At 25.2% G+C, this 20,038-nt stretch overlaps 1 protein-coding gene across 1 annotated transcript; it reads left to right on the top strand.

Annotated features, from left to right (window-relative positions):
- Positions 1–1,026: 1,026 nt before the first annotated feature.
- Positions 1,027–17,168, top strand: LOC114127087 (DNA ligase 1-like). The gene is made up of 7 exons (XM_050201628.1): positions 1,027–1,444; positions 1,525–1,571; positions 1,671–1,901; positions 13,407–13,447; positions 13,738–13,806; positions 13,869–15,159; positions 15,580–17,168. Exons 1-7 carry the CDS (start codon positions 1,440–1,442, stop codon positions 15,645–15,647), a joined length of 1,752 nt encoding a protein of 583 aa, XP_050057585.1. The 5' UTR covers positions 1,027–1,439; the 3' UTR covers positions 15,648–17,168.
- Positions 17,169–20,038: the final 2,870 nt, after the last annotated feature.

The raw sequence follows: 20,038 nt of genomic DNA, 5'->3' as shown, positions 1-20,038 counted from the left end.
TCTCAAGCAGTGGTAGTCGGCCTAAGTGTACGATTTATCCGAAAAAAAAATGGTAAGTAAATAATTTGGTATTTTGTAATAATATAAAAATTCATACCATTTTCAATATTAAAATGTAAATAAATTTCGTAGATTATGTAGCAGACCGATTTTTGAGGAGCACACAATATTTACATGCATACTGTGTAACAACCAACAAATCATGTCAGAGCACTCGGGCCAAGATGAGTGATAATAATAATATTATTATATATATTAAATTATAAATTAATTTTTATTGTTCAAAATATTTATAACAAAGGAAAATTGTAAGAATATTTTTTGTAAAAGATTAAAATATAAACAATTTGGTGTTGGTTTCAATATTCTATGTTTATTATATAATGAGTAATGTTGAAAAAACAATGAGGTGAGCGCGGCGCTCACTCAATACCAATGATGGGACGCTGCATAGCGATACCAACGACGGGATAAATATTGAAAACAGTGTTTTCAGCGTAGTTGTTGTGGTTGTCAAGTGTGTGAGTGTGACGTGAATCAAAAAAGGTTGAGAACCACTGCATTGATGTATAACGCATCAGTGATTCTCAACTTGGGAATCAATACTTTACTGAGTCTCATTATACATAGTATGCACTGCACAAGTACACGACATGTATATTACAATTTATTTATTCCGATTGTAAGTTTTAAGATTTTTTTAAATTTATATTATACTCATTTTTTAAATAAATGAAACTCAAAATATTTTAATGAAAAATATGATGTTGTGTTATCTTTAAAATTGTATTATTATTTATTTCTATTTCATAGTATTTATCAAATTTCTTAATTTAACTGCATAAAAAATTTTTCTGCTACCAATGTTAATTTTACAATAAAAATAAATAGTGTTTTAACTTTTATTAACTTTTATTAATTTTTCAACAATTTCATGTATTAATTATTTTCAATGGTGCAGATTATGTAATAAAATAAATTTTTATTATGTGGGGTTTCTTAGAATTGATATTGATGGTGCGGTGTTGAGCCAACAGTTGGTAATTCAGTCAACTAGTATTGATGATTTTGGTGTTTGCGAAAGTGACTGAGTGTCGTAGGATGGCGTATACACGTATACAATATTCCCGGATTTCTTTCAGCACATCATTGATTACCAAAATTGTCTTACTTACCTACTGATGTCGCGGTCGTCTGGACCGCTATTTCAACTCGCGCATGCCAATTTTGGGGTTGAAATATTGATTGACTCGCAGCTGTTGGCAAACACAGTGCCTGGACCGTGCTCCTGCAAACATTCGATAGTTTGACTAGTGTAGGTAGAGGTTGGCGTACGATATGCTACTTCTCTTTTTTCAAGTCCAACAATAAAAACAACATTTTAAAATATAAGAAAAGCAAATATTTACAAAACAATATTTATATCAAATAAAATAACAATGAAGTAAGTTAATTATTCTAAAATCAGTATTTTGATGTCTAATTGTATTCTTAATTAATGCGTTGGTTACTTTTAAATTGCAGTTATTTCTTACACCAATCAATATTTACGAGTATATTCACAGTCACAGGTTTGATATAACTTTTTTGCAAATATTTTTTTCATCATTGTAATTAATACAATTATGTATCTATCTTATGTTTTATGATTTCAATCACTCTCAATATAGTCGATATTCTCAACTATTTGGAAGAAACGTATCCGCATTTAAAGGATTATATTGTGTTTTGTGGTATAATTGTGGAGTTATTAGCTATAGTTTACATTTTTGAGTTTATGAGAAGGCCAACTGAAGATGAAATTGAAGAAGAACAACAACAACTAATAGAAGAAGAACAACAACAAATAGAAGAAGATAGCATTCAAGACGAAGATAAGAAGAATGATGAACACAAGACAGGTATGGACACTTAAAAACATTAATAAAACAATAAACATAATTTACAATTTACTGACTATATTAAAGTACACAAAACATTCGTGGTTACATAAAAGAAAAACATTTAGGTAGGTACTTCGATATCTATATATTGTGTTCAATTATATGTTCTTAAGCTGAAATTATCTTTTTTAATATTTCAGAAAAATCATAGATATAGGTACTATATTATTGTATTTTATTCAAACATTCTAAGTTATTTTATTTCCTTACTTGTTATTATTTCATTATAGTACCGTATTCGACAATCGCTTCAGACACACAATAGTTATTAAAAATTAACATTTACTTTACTGTATTGTCTAACAGTGTCACAGGTGTCCAAATCAAGCGATCACCACTGAAAGGCCCCAATTTGTCTATTCCTATCACTTATAAAATATAATGTTATTGTTTAATCTAGTTATAACTTTTTTTTTTTTTTGCGGTTTAAATCGACGACGCCACGGGGACTGCTTGTGCACTGCTTCCGCGAAATCTAGTTATAACTTAAAATTTTGTTGTATCCCTATATCGATAAAAACTTACTGACCAAACCTTAATACTACATATTACATACATATTTACTTGACCTAATAGTTTTAATATCAATAATGTTTATGTTTTAATATTTTGCATGACACACCTAAATGTAACACAAAATATGTCCTCATATTTTAAAATAATTTTTTCCAGTTAAGAATGAAATTTTTAAATTTTGAATACACATTGATTTTATATACAAAAAATTGTTTGAAATTAATGATGTTCTTATTAGCATTTTCTATACACGATAAAATTTTAGAAATAGTCTGGCTTTTTTGAGCTATTTATCGTCAACTGAAATTTTCGATTTTTCAAAGTATTTTTTTTTTTTGAAATGTCGATAAAAGAATGTTGGGTGCCCAAAAAACTTGAAAATTGAATACAAGTTTTTTTATAAGTTTCTCTTATTGTAATTAAACAAAATAAAAAATAGTTAGTTACAATTTTTTTTTATAGTCCTCTAAATTTAAAAATTAAAAATGTTACAAAAATAAGTATGTTAAAATCTCAAAAATGTGCAAGTAATTTGTAGTTGAAAATTCATAAAAATATTTTATTTATATCCAAGGTTAGGTGTAAAATTCAACACCAAATTTTCTATAACTTTTCCTTCAAACAGCTATAGAGAAAACATGAAGCGTCATTATAGGAAAAAATGTTTTGAGCGTCTGAATATTTTTAAATTTTTATGAAATTAATGATTTTCAATATTTGGTATTATTCAAATAGTATAAGTCGTAGATACTTTAAAATTTCACTAGTTATAGGTATATATATATTAACATTATCTTAACATTATTTATTGTTCAAAATATTTTGCTTATTTTAAGGCTATTTAAAGGTGTTTGAAAAATTCGTTTTTGTTTAGTTTTTTTTTTTTTTTATATATATAAAATATATCGATAAAATGTTTTTGGCTGAGTCAAAAGACTTAAAAAATTAATACAAGATTTTCCATAAGTGTGGCTTACAATTATTATAAAAGATTATGGCCTTACCTGGTCAATTAAAATAAAATTATCTTTAGTTTAAATTTTTACGAAATCCAAAATTCACGCGTAAAATAACGTTCTAGCAAATTAGTAACCAATTCGTAATAATTTGTAACCGAAAAATTAGAATTTATAATCTAAGTCTTACCTCCAAATTTATTTTTTTATAACTTTTATTTTAATTTTAAATCAAACTTGACAGTCAGTAGGTAACTAATTCGTAAGGGGTACTATACTCAGCTATTGATATATTGATTCCTTGTACATATCATTAATTAGTTGATCTATGTACGTGTAGAATGAAGATACATACTTTATCTATTGTATTAATATATATATATATACGGAGTGATTTTTTTATCAAACAACACTCATTATTTCAAAAAGTATAAATTTCTTTTTCAAATTTCTAGATACATGTTTTTATACAACTGTATTAAATTTTAATTTTTTTTCACTCTTATATTTAATAGTTAAAAAACTATCAACTATTGATTTTTAAATGGCAGCCTATATTAATGATTTCATAAATTAATAAAGCCATTTTTTTCATTTTTAGATTCTGAACGAAGTGATGAATGTATTGATTTTACAATGATGTGTGTTTTTTTTTTTTTTTTTTTTTTTGTGTGTCTGTGTCTGTGTACAGCATAACTAGTCGAAATAATGCTCCAATTTCAAACTATGGGGGTGGTTTCCGATGTAAAAGTGAATATCCTTGGTGCATTATAGAGGTAAAAAGTTAACATTTTCCAACAGTTTTCAAAAAAATCGAGAAAAACAAAAAAAAAATGACGGAAAAACGGCAATTTTTACGCAAAACCAGTTTTCGACCAAACCGATTTTTTTTTATGGTTGTAATTCAAAAACTAATCACTGAAAATACTTGAAATATTCACCAAATGTTAATGTCAGTGGTATCTGTATATAGTTAAATTTTCAAAAAATTTTGACTTTTTTTGAGTTATTTATAGACCACTGAAATTTTCGATTTTTTTGAGAAATTTTTTTTTAAGTTTTGAAAATTTAATACAAGGTTCCTTATGAGTTGTTTTTATTGTAGTTAAAAAAAATTAAAAATCGTTAGTCACAATTTTTTTTTATAAGCATTTATAGTTCAAATTTTTACGAAATCTGCCGAAAACGCGAAAATTTGTAAGTAATTTTTAAGTTGAAAAATCATAAAATTTTTTTCTTTTATAACTAAGTTTTGAAAATTTGGTACAAGGTTCTCCATACATTTTTCTTCAAATATCTGTAAAAAAAACTCTACCGGATTCAGACAAAAAATTTTTATGAGTGTTTGAAGTTTAAATTTTTACAAAACCGCGTTAAATAACGGTTTAGCCTCAAACGATTTTTGATATTTGTTATAATTCAAAAAGTATAATTTGTAGATACTTAAAAATTTTACTAATTATTAAGATTGGCATTTTATTTACTTGATTTAATTTTCAAAATATTTTGAGTTTTTTTGAGCTATTTATAGACAACTGAAATTTTCAATTTTTCTGAAAAATTTTTTTTGAAGGGTCGATAAAATTTTTTTGGCCCTATCAAAATACTTGAAAATTGTATACAAAGTTCCTCATATGTTATTCTTATAGTGATTAAAAAATTATAAGAATACATATTCACAATTTTTTTTTTATTAGCATTTGAAGTTCAAATATTCACGAAAATTCGTCAAAATTCGTCAAAATTATGAATATTTGCAAATTATTTTGTAGGTATAATTCATAAAAATGTTTGTATTGGTAGCTAAGAGTTGAAAATTTAATACAATATTTTTATAAGTTTAGATTACAATAATTATAAAAGAATTCAAATTTTGGTGTATTCAGGCCATTTAAACATAAACCACCTTTTTCACCAACCACTGGAAATTATATCCTAGGCTGACAAATCATCTTCGTTCAGAATCGTTTTTCGTATACTATGATACCTATCATTGCATTCAAATTTAACCTACCCTAGTCCGAGGTCAACCCCACCCCCTAATGTACAGCAGAACGGTACCCACTTGCCCGCTTTTTTCAACTAACTTTCGTTGATTCATCATCGTGTTGTAGCTACTCAAAGTTGGTTGGTTTTAGAAGGTGTTTAGGTGTTATACATCAATACTAATTAGCACCGTCATATCTGGAATTTTTATTTGTAAAATCCAGTAGCTATAATAGTACCTAATTTTAAATGTTTACATTCAACAAAATTGAATTTAATGAACTAAAAAGAATAAAAAACTGTTTACATTATAGTTCATGTTCATAATATTAAATTTTATCAATTTTCTTAATAGAAGAAGATATCCTCTTACCTTTATTTACAAATTTATAGTAATTTACTCACCTAGTGTGCCGAGAGTGTAAAACCAAGAGTGTACTTGTATATATTCGTAGAATACAAAACTATTTTAAAATAGTACTTTTGTGAAATCTGAAAAATTGAAATTATGTTTCTGATAAGTTTTAAGTAGAACAGTTCAATGTTATTACTGAACATAATTATGTAACAAACATGCGAGTATGCGATGTATTATTATAATTTATAAAATTATAGATCTGCACAATTTTTATAATATCGCTAGGATGAATCTTAAATTTTTGTTTTATTTAAACAGAACGTATACATTGTATACATTTTAACATTGTAATATTATTACAAAGTTACGTTGATTGTACATCGCATAAAATGTTTGTTGCTTTGAAACATTGTAATCTTCAATACACACTGGGCATAGACTGAACTTATCATAAAGGATAAAATAAAAATATGTATAACGGCATTTTTTTTCTAATTTTGTTTAAATAAAAAAAAAACCCCATATCTACCTATCTACTTCTAGTTTTCTTCAAATTATTTTACATTATTTTATAAATAGTCAATCGAAGTTCAAACTATCTAGTAATAATCTAAGAATTTGATTGTGACATATTATCACATTGACTGTTATACTTATCTTAAAATTTCTTATAATTTTGAAGACTATAAAAATCTATTAAAGGGATAATCATAGTGTTAATACAACAAATAATGGTTCAATATTTTTTTCAACAATTTATTTGTATTTTGTCATAATTTAGTTCGACATTATAATATTATAAAAAATTTATTTGTATTTATATGATATTTTCCAGATTTTGTTGATTTAAGAGTGTCTGATGAGTTATTGATTAGTGGAACAATTGATTATGGAGATTTTTGTAAAAGTGAAGAATTTAAGCTCAACATAAGCGGTGAATTAATAAAATCACTCGACGATCCATTACTAGGTCATATGCCACCATTTTTCAACTTAGATATTACTTCTCTACAAGTTTTTTCTAACATAATCGCAAACAAATTCATATCACGTACCATAATGGTAAACATGAAATATTTTAATAACATAAAAACTAAATTATCTGCACGACCACGAAAAGAATTCAATGAATTATTGAAACAACTCAAAAATCAAATACATACTCCATTGCAACCTAACCCAACTGAGGGGACTACTTTCGATGAACTAACCGGGACTACTTACTTTTCCATAAATATTGGTGAACGATTCAATTTAGCCGATTGCGTGATATTGCAAATGAAAGAGTTTCAAATAAATGTTACCCTTATGGCAAATAACATTCAAGAGTATAAATTAGATATTTCCACCCCAAAACCTTTACGTATTATACAAATAACTCCAGAAATGATATCCTACTTCAATCAATTAAATTTTTCTGAAAAAGAAGATTTGATTAATCGCATCACGAGAATAATTAGAACCAGCTTGGAATCATCACTAACAAAAATCGTCAAAAATGGATCAAGGGTAGTGGGAGTAAAAAAAGTTTACAAAATACAATTTACATCCTAAATTATATAATATATATAATTAATTTATAGTCACATAAAATGTGTAGTATTAATTCCATTAATTTAATGGTTTAGTGATAACAGTAGATTTGTGTTTTATAAAATATGATGGGAACACATTTACTATGCTATATATTAAATTACTTAAACTCTGATAGGTTATAGTATGATTTGTAACCAATAAAATAGTACACTATTTACAGTAAATAACTATGTACTTCAACGTCTAAGTAGTTTATTAAATTTAGTATCAACATTTTCATGATACTCATAACTCATGAATAATGATCATCGTTGAATTGAATAAATCGCAGTATAATATTTTGATATAGGTACCGAAATACACTTAGTTTATCGGAATTAGATAATTACATATTATTTTCACACTGCTCAAAACTTTAAAACTTTTGTTGGATTCTGGTCAATTATCTATTTGCTCTTTATCGTTACCAATCATTTTAAGTCAAATTAACCTGTATGATAATACAAAATACAAATATTAATTATCAAACTAAATATCATTCAACTTTATATAGCATACTAAATGAGTTTATGTGTTCTTAGTTCGGGGCTTTCCATAACCGCATTCATATTCATTCAACGCCGTAGCTTATTACCACTCAGTATATTATACTTATGTAAATTTAATTGAATAAACAAATTAACAAACAAAGATTTCTTTTAAACAAATTACATTATTAAATATTCACAATTTCATTTTATATTGATAAAAAAAATTTTTTTCCTAATATTATACTTATTAGTTATAAATTATAACATATTTTTTCTGATCAGTAATAATTAACATTAGACTAAACTAATACAATGTTTTGTTGTTTTATATTTAATCGATTCACCACGTTTTTTATACAACGCCAAACAATGTCACTCAAACCTTTATAAAAAATCTCAAAAAGTCAAAACGTCAATATCTCAATATCTCAATACCTACTCAATAAATGAATATAGAAATATTTCTATGATTATTATCCAATAATACATTTTACTTTTAAAAATATACTTAGCACATAATATATACGTTTCGTATAGACTATTCAAAGTCAACTATTATTTATTGTAATTTTACATTAAGGATAGGTCAAACGACCATATATTTGTGTAAATTACTGATCGTGAGTAATTTTGAACTAATAACTGATAATTTGTGCGGTAATGGACGACTCCTCTGAACTTAGTAGTTTTATTGTAGTAAATAATATATTAGCCGAATATATTGTAGTAAAGCTGTGGAAAAAAACAAAATGTAATTGTTTAACAAATAATTTTATACTCCTCCACTAACTTAATATAAGTAAGTTGTTGAAATCAACATAATTATTTATAATCATTTAAATATTCTAAAACTATGACAATAGCTAATATTATACTGATATATATTATTTGTTTATTAAGATATTCAAATATTTATCAAATATTTTATAAAATGTTAAGTTTTAATCACAAGTGGTACCGAACCTTATTACAAGGTTAGCATAATATATATTCTTCATACACAAATATATTATATGCATTAAATGGGTGGTTTGTATTTTACGATTGGCTTTTTTTTTACATATCAAATATTTATTATATTATACGTTCAAATCCTATTAAAATAACATAACAAAATCTTTGTTTTAGGGATGGAAAACTTTTTCTAAAATATTTCTTTCTAAATTTTTAACTTTAAATGATTCAACAGTGGTTCACCACTACAAAGATATGACTAAATTGTATATTTTAATGATTTTGCTTAATTCAGTAAATAAGTTTTATTTATAATTAATAAAAGGTATGCTCATCTATATTATTAAATAAAGAAATATTATATACAATTTAACACAAGAAGCATAACTTTGTATTTTCATGAAATCTAATTAACTAATAATAATTGTAATTTAATGTTTCAAAGAGTTTATAATTATATAACAGTTTATAATAAAACTATAATTCAAAAACTGATTTATATTTGTTTTAACATAAAACTAGGATATTCAGAGTCTAGGGGGTGAATAATGTTGCTTCCCTCTAGAACCATCATAGAGTTCATAACGAAATTTGAAATCGTCCTCTTCTAAATCAATGTTAAATTATTTAGTTCGGTGCCACTGGTAACACAAAATTATTGTATACTTTAACTGTGTATAAAAACCTTGGAAGTATCTTTTTTTATTTTTATTGACAGCATTTTTAAATAATTTAAAAAATATCTTAAGCAACATAAATTTTTATAATGTTTTTATTTCATATTTATTGTATTGATAATTTGTAATTTATTTACAATTTGTATTAAGAATTATTATTGTTTCAAAACAATTACTGTTTACTATTACTTGTTACAATACTGTACAATAACCACTAAATTACCTCGATTATTGTAATAAACAACAATGTAAATTGCCACAAATTATATTCAGTTACCTGACATTTTGTGAATTGGAGTATTTTAATTAAATGTTATAACAAACATTAAATATATAACGCATTATTTCTTTAATGATATATGTATCATTATCGATACATGTATATATTAAAATATTGATTAATAGATAACATCATATAGTATCATTATACTGCCATCAATCTACAAGAATTTATTGATAATGATATAATGGTATATACTATTACCCGAATGAACAGATATTATTGTTTATTTATTTATATTTTGAGAATAAATTCTTCCAGTGTATTTAGGTTTATTTATATCTAGATTATAGATATACAATGTAGCTTGGTAAGTCAGGAAGCAATCGTATGATTTCTAATATGGTTCCAAATCGTTTGGTTAATAACTTTTCACTTAATAAATCACTGCATTTTTGATAAAAATCCTTTAAAAATGTCAAGCATAGATCGCCATATTTTGCAATCAATTTAATAAAATAGAATAGACCGGTTTGTATATATTATAATTTATTATATATTAAATTTAATAGTTGATTATTTAAAAAACGCTTTTTTAAATTTTAAGATTTTATGAATCAATTTTAAACAAATAATCATTTTCTAACATTGCTTAATTATTTTTATTCAAGAAAATGCCGTTTAAAACCAAGTAAGCACAAATAATAAATATTTATTTTTCTAGTATTTGTATTATAAAACAGTATTATGCTAAATGAAAAGTGTGAGTTTCAAATGTTGTTAGAAGTTTAGCACTAGCAATACATCGGTACATTTATGACATTTTGACATTATGACATTTTAATTAAAATTAATTATATTTATATTTTATTGTATTTAAAAATTGAAATATTATAAGAAGCTATCTATATTTTGTTACACTCAATTCAGAATCAGATAACTCTGATGTTACCAAATAATTTAATGACAAATAATCCATTTATAACATTCAATCAAAGACATTTAATAGGTAGGTATTTGTTTCATTTAATTTAACATTAAAATAAAACTCAGATTTTATAATTATCTGTTTTATTTTCCATGTGGTTTATTTAGATTTTGCATTTTAGGCTTATTATTCTTCTTATGTAAAATAACAAAATCATTGATTTTTAACTTTTAAGAACCACCTTCCCTCCAGTTATGATGGCATATATACTTCATTATTTAAGCTATTATGATGACATGCTATTTATAACAGCAATTATACAAATTTCAACACACATTTAGTGTTTTATATCAATTTTTATTAATATTTAAATTTAAAAAACAGTTAATATAGATGTTTTTTTTTAATGAGTTGTTGTTTAAAATGTCACATTTTATTGTGTATGAATATCTTAGATAAAAAATGTTTTTATTTGTGTTATACATTTATAAGTAAAATAAGAAAATTGATTAGTACCTACATAGTATTATATAATAATATTTTGTATCAATGAATTAGGTATGAGACTGATAGTGGTTTTCAAACTTTTCTACTTGTAACACTATTTAGAAAACAGTATTTATAAATTTAAAATCATAAACCAAATATTTGTATACTTATTAAATAGTATTACACTATGTGTTTTCAAAAACAAAAGATGCTCTATAAAGACTCTTACACACTGTTCTAACAATGGTAAAATATTACTGTAGGTATAAAAGTTTTTAATAACATTGTTGTGTTAAGACCAAAACATTTAACCCCAATCATTGCAGTGTGCAGCAGTGCAAAATTCAAAACTTATTCAAATTTTCTATTTGCAGAATATGAAATTAGATTAATAATTTCTGGATCATCATTTTTTTTTAACTTTGGTATTTAGTATATGCACAATACAACATAATTTTTTTTAGATGAGAATCTTTAGTTTTAATATTACATTCCAAATGCATGTAGTATTTAAAAATATGCATAACGTACTGAGTTAAAATATTTCTATTTCCATGGATACACAATACATCAAAATTAAAATTAGACAACATAATATTTACAGAAAAAAAAATCAATAAAATTATGATTTCTTTGGTTGAAATTTGAGTTTACTTTTACTTAAACCGACACTAATCACAAAGCATACTTTGAAATCTACTGACATAACAGTTAACAAATTCTTACTTTTATTAAACAGTATTAGTGTGTTTTGTTAATATATATTTCTTTTTGCTATAATTCGAACGGAGTAATGAATGTATTGATTTTACAATGATGTGTTTATTTTGTTTTTTTTTTTGTATCTGTGTAAAGCATAACTAGTCGAAATAATGCATTAATTTCAAACTTGGGGGGTGATTTTCGAATATCCTTGGTGCATTATTCAGGTAAAATGTAACATTTTCCAACAGTTTTCAAAAAAATCGAGAAAAACATGTTAATGTCAATGTTATCTATACACAGTTAAATTTTCTAAAAAAAATAAATTATTTATAGACCACTGGAATTTTCGATTTTTATGAGTATTTTTTTTTTAAGTGTCGATAAAAAAATTTTGGATGACTAAAAAAACTTGAAAATTTAATACAAGGTTCCTTATGAGTTGTTCTTATTGTAGCTAAACAAAATAAAAAATCGTTAGTCACACATTTTTTTATAAGCGTTTATAGTTCAAATTGTAACGAAATCTGTCGAAAACGCGAAAATTTGCAAGTAATTTTGAGGTTGAAAAATCATAAAAATGTATGTGTTTATAACTAAGGATTAAAAATACAATACTTAGTTTTTCATATGTTTTCCTTCAAATAGCTATAGAGAAAACTCGAAACATCATTATAGGAAAAATTTTAAGTGTGTTCGAATTTTAAATTTTTACGAAATATCGTGACGATAACGATTTATCCTCAAACGATTTTAAATATTATTGTTATTTTTCAAAAAGTATAAGTTGTAGATACTTAAAAATTTCACCAATTATTTAAATTATCATTTTCTTTACATGATTTAATTTTCAAAATATTTGACTTATTTTGAGCTATTCATAGACAACTGAAATTTTTAATTTTTCTGAAAAAGTTTTTTTGAAGCGTCGACAAAATTTTTTTAGTGGAGTCAAAATACTTGAAAATTCAATACAAAGTTTCTCATAAGTTATTTTTATAGTGATTAAAAAATTATAAGAATACATACGCCCCATTTTTTTTTATCAGCATTTGAAGTTCAAATATTGATAAAAATTCGTCAAAATCATTAATATTTGCAAATTATTTTGTAGTTATTATAATTCATAACAAATGTTGCATAAGTAGCTAAGAGTTGAAAATTTAATACAAGATTTTTATAAGTTTAGTTTACAATAATTATAAAAGAATTAAAATTTTGGTGTATTCAGGCCATTTAAACATAAGCCACCTTTTTCACCAACCACTGGAAATTATATCCTAGGCTGACAAATCATTTTCGTCCAGAATCGTTTTTTGTATACAATGATTCCTATCATTAGATTAAAATTTAACACTCCTATAATTTATAATAGTGATCCACACGGCACCTAATGTACATGTACTTAATGACTCACTTATCCGCTTTTTTTTTTGTTGAAAATTTGATAATATTTTATTATATTTTAATTATTACTATGTCTTAAATACTTATTTTTGCATTTTTAAAAATTGAGAAATTGATATATAAAAAAGTTTAAAAAATGTTTATACTATTTTTGTTAATTTTATTTTTTTGTATAGTAATATGTATTATTTTACAATGTTTCAGATAACCTAGGATTACAGACTGCATTTAATATTAATAATAAGGTGTGTTTAATTTTAAAGTATTTAATTTTTTAGTTTAAGTTTTACATATATTTTATATAAATATTATTTTTCTTACCTCCAGATAAAATATATGTATTTTAACTACTTGCTTATATTTAAGAAAACAATATTTTTTTGATTATCTAATCTTGATAAAAGAATAGTTGCAAGAAATTTTTTAACTTTATTATAATTATAATGTTGTAATGAGTACCTAATGAATAATGATTAATAGCTAAACCAATATTTCTGTCATAATCTAATCATTTTTGTTGTTGTATTTCTTCTAGAGAAACAATACTGAAGATACAAGTTATACTGGACTTAAAAGAAATAAACAAAAAAAGGAACTAATGAAGGTTTGCCTAATAATTAATTTTATATTAAAACGTTTTTAAACATTTAATTTCATAACTTTTAGAAAGATGGAATTGTTCGCTCTGAAGATATTCAAGGGTATCGAGGGGACAAAAATATTGATGAAATCTTAAAATTCATTGGAGATAAAAGTAGTGATAGTCAAAAAAATAAAATTAACAGTCGAGATGGAAAAGGTTCTGATAACGATTTCGGTAGGCCAAAAAATGGTAAAATGAAAATGACCAAGTATAATAGTGTTGAAAATGTATCTACAACAGTCTTTCAACCAATGGATAGTTCAAATGATGAGTCAAAATCAATTAAAAGTTTTAAACAAAGTAAAAAAAAGGTACCAAAACAAAACCAATCTTCTAAGAAATTTGTATCTACTGAACAGAGACTTGAAGTCTTATCATCGAAATCACAAAATACAAAATCGGTTACCAATAAACAAAAGAGAAATAAACAGAAATCACAAAATACAAAATTGATTACCAATAAACAAAAAAGAAACAAACAGAAATCACAAAATACAAAATCGGTTACCAATAAACAAAAGAGAAATAAACAGAAATCACAAAATACAAAATTGATTACCAATAAACAAAAGAGAAACAAACAGAAATCACAAAATACAAAATTGGTTACCAATAAACAAAAGAGAAATAAACAGAAATCACAAAATAAGTTAAATGCAACCACTAGTAATTTTTCTCCCTATGACTCACATTTATTGTCACAGTATACGCAACCTAAAATTGTAAAAAATAAAAAAAGAATGAAATCCACATCTTTAATGACTCATTCTGATAAATCTGAAGATTACTCTGATCTAGATTCTGTGCACTCTTTGCCTGCCTCATCTACACCTTTTAAACAGCCATCATACAAAGAAGCTCCTAAAACCGATTTGACTAAACCAGCCTGTATAGTTACCACTTCTGAAGAGTCAATACCAACAGTTACTGTTGCATTACCACAACGAAATGTTGACAGTATAGTGAGTAATGTAAATTACGATAATAAATTTATCAACAGGGATGTACATGTCACCTATATAGTGCATGAATCCCAGAAAGTGGTTATAGAGTCCGCTATGAAGACTGCCGTTCTAAACAAAGTTCCTACAGCGATCCCCCCACAGAGCGCCTCGTTTACTGTGCGTGTACCGCCAAAGAAAAAACAAAGCTCAATTATGTATAATAAGTATGAGGTGGACACAAGTCTGTATTTTGGATTTGAAATTGACCAAAATGTACTGTGTGATAGCGGTAATAATTATTCACCCTCAGTATCAATTCCCATGCCTATAGAGTACAACTATAAAGAAGTGATATTATTCATCAAACAAGGTAATTACATTTTTTAATTTTTAATTTTTAATAATTATACATAATTTTCAATAAATCCATATAGTGTATCACTAGTTGTGTTTTTTTTAATAGATAATGAATAAAATAATAACTTAACAATTTCTTATTTTGATCTCTAAGTTAAGTTATTGTTTTTGTTATAAGTATCAAATTTAAAATTAATTTGTTCCATATAATAGCAATCGTCTTTTTGGACAATTATACAGGTTTTAAAAATATGTAACATTTTCCCGCCGAGATTATGTTGTATGGTTTTTATTTGAAAACTATAAATTTTAAAAAAATTACATTTTGTTTAAATGTTTGAATATTTTATATTATTTTTTATAGGTATAAAATAGTAGTTTACAATAGTATATAATAATATGATCGAATATTTTTTTTTTATATATTATTCAGCTTGGCAAGATGTTGAAAAAGAGAAAATCAATGGGAGATCAAATATTTTGGAATACAATCCAGAATAATACGTACCTATTTTGATATTATATAAATTATATATATTATTTAATTTTATTTATTTATTTAATTTTATTTACGCCAAACGGCAATATACAAATTATAAGTTAAGTACATAAGTTTAGTACATAACAGTACAAAATAAGTTACAAATAATCTAAAAAAAAAAATAACCTATATTTATCTGTGCTATTGGGAACTTGATTGTTTTTATTCATTTGAATACTCGTTATTATTATTGAACAATTTTACCCTGCACCAATCTAGTGGTGGTTCTTGAGAAGCCACAAGGGGGGTGGCGAAAATGTTTTGCATTTACTTACAATTTTCATGAATATCCCATTTATTTTTTCCTATTGCTTGATACATAAGAAGAAATCATAAGTTCTAGGTATAAAGTTTATACTACAATGGCTTAACATAAACATATAGGTACTTAGGTATCAATAAAAAAATTAATACAATAATTATTTTTAAAATAAAATCCGTGTTTTCGAAGAGGTAACGAAAGCTATTATTGTATAATGTATATATCTGTGACGAAAACAAACGGTTTGCTGACTGTTTACCATCATACAATTTATTTCTTTAATATCTATGGATACCACCCGATATGGCATATCACGGTACATACGAGTAAACCAGTAAAGAACGAGCGCCCTTAAACAGTTTTACAATAAAATTATCGCCAAACGATTTTTAATATTAAACTGTTTGCTCAATGTTCATTCATATCTTGTTTTTACTCGGCTCAAGGGGTAAGGGTTCACCTATCATCCCCCCTCCCCGCAAAACCACCACAGCACCAATCAGACCACATATTAAGTTTATCGTCATTGATTTAGATGTATACGATTTAGTAGTTTGTACAATATAAACATTAAATACCCTGACCGTGGTATACTTAATATGTTTTATAAAGATGAAAATACATTATAAGCACGATTTATCTTAAATCGATATAATATGATATATGATATATTATGTGAAAAATTTAAATATACGTAAAGTAATCAGTTTTGTGTGTATAATTTTGTCAATTATTTATTCATTATTTAATTATGTAATATTTATATTGTAATTTTAAATAATTGTCGAGTTGAATAGTTTTAACTACAGTTCTAAATAAAAAAAAAAAAAATTGTCAATTTATTTTTAATAATACCCCCCTTAGAAATTTCTAACTACGCGCCTGATTTGATGTAAAGGTCTTCAATTATAATGTTTAATTCATTCCCGTTTTAATGTTCAAGTTTTCAAAATAACTACCGACAGTTAAAAATAATTAATATTAATGAATAGATGTACCGCCAAAGTTTGATATAATTATTCATATAAAATAAAATTTTTATGTTTTCAATCTTCTGCTTGCCATACAGATATCTTACAATAATTATATACGATGCTCGGTGACAAAAACCACTCTTACACCATCACTAGACCCATCATCCTTTTTCTTAATTATTAACCACTTTGTATCACAACTCTCTCTTTTCTGCACAAGCTTTGCTTTTGAAAAGAGAACCAAAGATCAATTAATTTATCTATTTTATTTTAACATGTTTGTATTTCTAATTTGGTATCAATAAATATTATTATTATTATTATCATTAGATATTATACTTATCTGTTCAATATAACAATATTTTAAATATTAAAAGTAAAATAAGAATTGTTATTATTTGGTTTGTTCAATTTAACTTTTATTATGGCTTAATATTATAATTTATAAGTGAAAGCTACGACAAAGTCGTCAAATTATTTTTTTTTAATATTATATAAGCTATAAATTGTATATTTGATATGTCTGAAATAAGTCATCAACGAAAATATGACTAGTTCATTTTATAAAAAAATATAATTCACTCGTACAAATTAATCTTAAATACGTTGAAAGAAGCATGCTTGACGTAAAATTAAAACACTTAAGTCGAATACATAAGATTGAATAAAAATGATTTCCATTTCTTTGCCCTCTTGGGACACGCGTTGGACCTACAATAGTAAAGCTTGACTTAAGCGTGTGTAAAAAAAAAAAATGACGTTTACAAATAGCATTTTGCCTCTAATCCAGATTAGTTCTCCCTTTCACCCGTATTGGGGATTGTCTATTATACACCCTTCAGACGATTTATCTTCTGGACTCCTACCCATGTTGTTTCTCTTCTTCGTATTCCTGAACACTCTCCTTTTAATCTATCCTCGTACACTCCTGTATGTACACGAGTGCAAACACACACACACACACACATACACCTACGCATTCACACAAACACCGTCGTTCTAAAAGGCACGTGACGTTAATGGTCTTGGCCGCAGGTTTTTTTTTTTGCGTTTTTAATGGATCGATGTCAAAAACGTCGAGACTCGTAAAAACACCCTTTCCCAAGTAAATACGAAAATTAAAAAGTGTTAAAATTCGTGCGCGCTCGTATTTATTTTACGGCCGATTTGGTTTTATTATATTATATATTACTGCAGTATATTTATATAAAGTATAAACGCACGTAAACACACACACACACACACACACATACATAAACGCGTTTACAGTATCCTTTTTTAATGGCGGTCCCGAGGTTTTATTTTAGTGTCGCGCATGACGTATAATAAAATAAAATGCGGCGATAAAAAAGAAAATAATTTATATATATGTCCAGATGTTTTGGTGTAAAAGCTTATAGATATGAATCTCGGATTACTTAAAGTTACCGGAAATAAATTCACAGCCTATTCTTAATGGTATTGTTATTGTACAACAGTATTTTAGTTCAACGATTAAATTAATAAAATAAACATTTTATGTCTTCATCGTGTTACTATGAAATATATAGGTAGTATTACGTTGGGTGTATTAAATGTTTTATTTTTTAAGTAAACTAAATACACCGATTCCGCATAAAAGTATATAAGCACTATTAAGTATTATAATGTGTCATAAAAATGTGTGTTAAATATTATAAAAATTACATACTAATAATATAATTATTAATTACACTGTTCCAATAACAGTGAACGGATTGCGAATTGCGATAAAATAAATGAAATACCAACATGACTTAAGAACTTGTAAATTGTGTACAATCGTAATTTTCAACAATTAAAAATAAGTATTGTTCATTCAAGTATCATTATTGTTTTATATTATAAAATAAGAGACAAGTGATTAGAGCCTTCTGCACTAAAAATTATTAAAATATGCTTAACATTATATCTTTAAATTAATATAAAATTCTCGTAACCTACTCATACGTATAGCTAATTAATATAAAGAGCACTATGAATCTATAAATTTACAAGCATAAATGTATGGTAGGGATGATTTTAGGATTTCCTATCAATGATAAGTCAACTTTTAAGTGCAATATAATTTACTTAATCTTTATTTATATTTCTTAATTGAAAAAAAAAATATGAAAAAAATAATACATCAAGTATAATAATAGGTATGTAAAAACGGTAAAAATATAAATAAAACATCGGTTTTTGTTCATAATTAATAAATAATTACTATTAATAAAAATAATGTATGAGAGTTTCTCTTCAAATATGCCAAGTAAAATGTTATAATACAGCTCCTTGTAAAATGATTAAAATTTGTTTTCTATAATCACCTGCTATTTCATTCACCATTCGCGAAAACGTGCAAATAAAAAACTTCAGGACTCTATAATTACCTACTATAGCGTTACATGAATTTTAAATTAACCAAGTAAAAATGGGATCGGCTGACAATACATTATTGATAGTATCTACCTATTAATTAGCTATAATTTTTGTAAAATATAGTATAATTATATATTCTGTTTTAAATTGTCAAATTGTATCTAATTTGCATAACTAATTATAACTCACTATCGATAGAATAATAATTATTAGCTAGTAATTAATGAATATTTTTAAAAGAAAACGTTGAATTAAATAGATTCAAAATGTACTACATAATATTATAATATTAGATTACTTTCGTCCTTTGTCAAATTCAAATTGAACGAATTATTATTGATCACAAATAATGGCTAGTGTCCTAAATTGTCCAAGTTACTTCTAGTTGTAAACATCTGCAAATCCCAGCTTTCTAATAAATTATTTTGAGATACTTAAATTTCTCGGAATTTAATTTTATACTTTTGAATCATTACAGACGTTCAGTGCATAGTATACAATTTATTTTTAACATTTATTACTGCTGTGATCTATTCAAGTTTCATAAACTAAATAATTTGATACACTTTTTACTATAACATGCATGTTTGAGACTTTAGACTGCAGAGAGTTTGATGTCACTCGTTATCATATTATAAATATGCAAGTAGGTATGTAATGCTTAGTACTTAACCAAATCAATTTAATCAATTTTTTTATTTTTTATTTTAAATTTTAAATTGACATATTATCA

The sequence above is a fragment of the Aphis gossypii genome, chromosome 2 (assembly GCF_020184175.1).
Source record: "Aphis gossypii isolate Hap1 chromosome 2, ASM2018417v2, whole genome shotgun sequence".
Lineage (NCBI taxonomy): Eukaryota > Metazoa > Arthropoda > Insecta > Hemiptera > Aphididae > Aphis > Aphis gossypii.
Note: the sequence above shows the minus strand (reverse complement) of the source record. Positions and strands in the feature narration are given on the sequence as shown.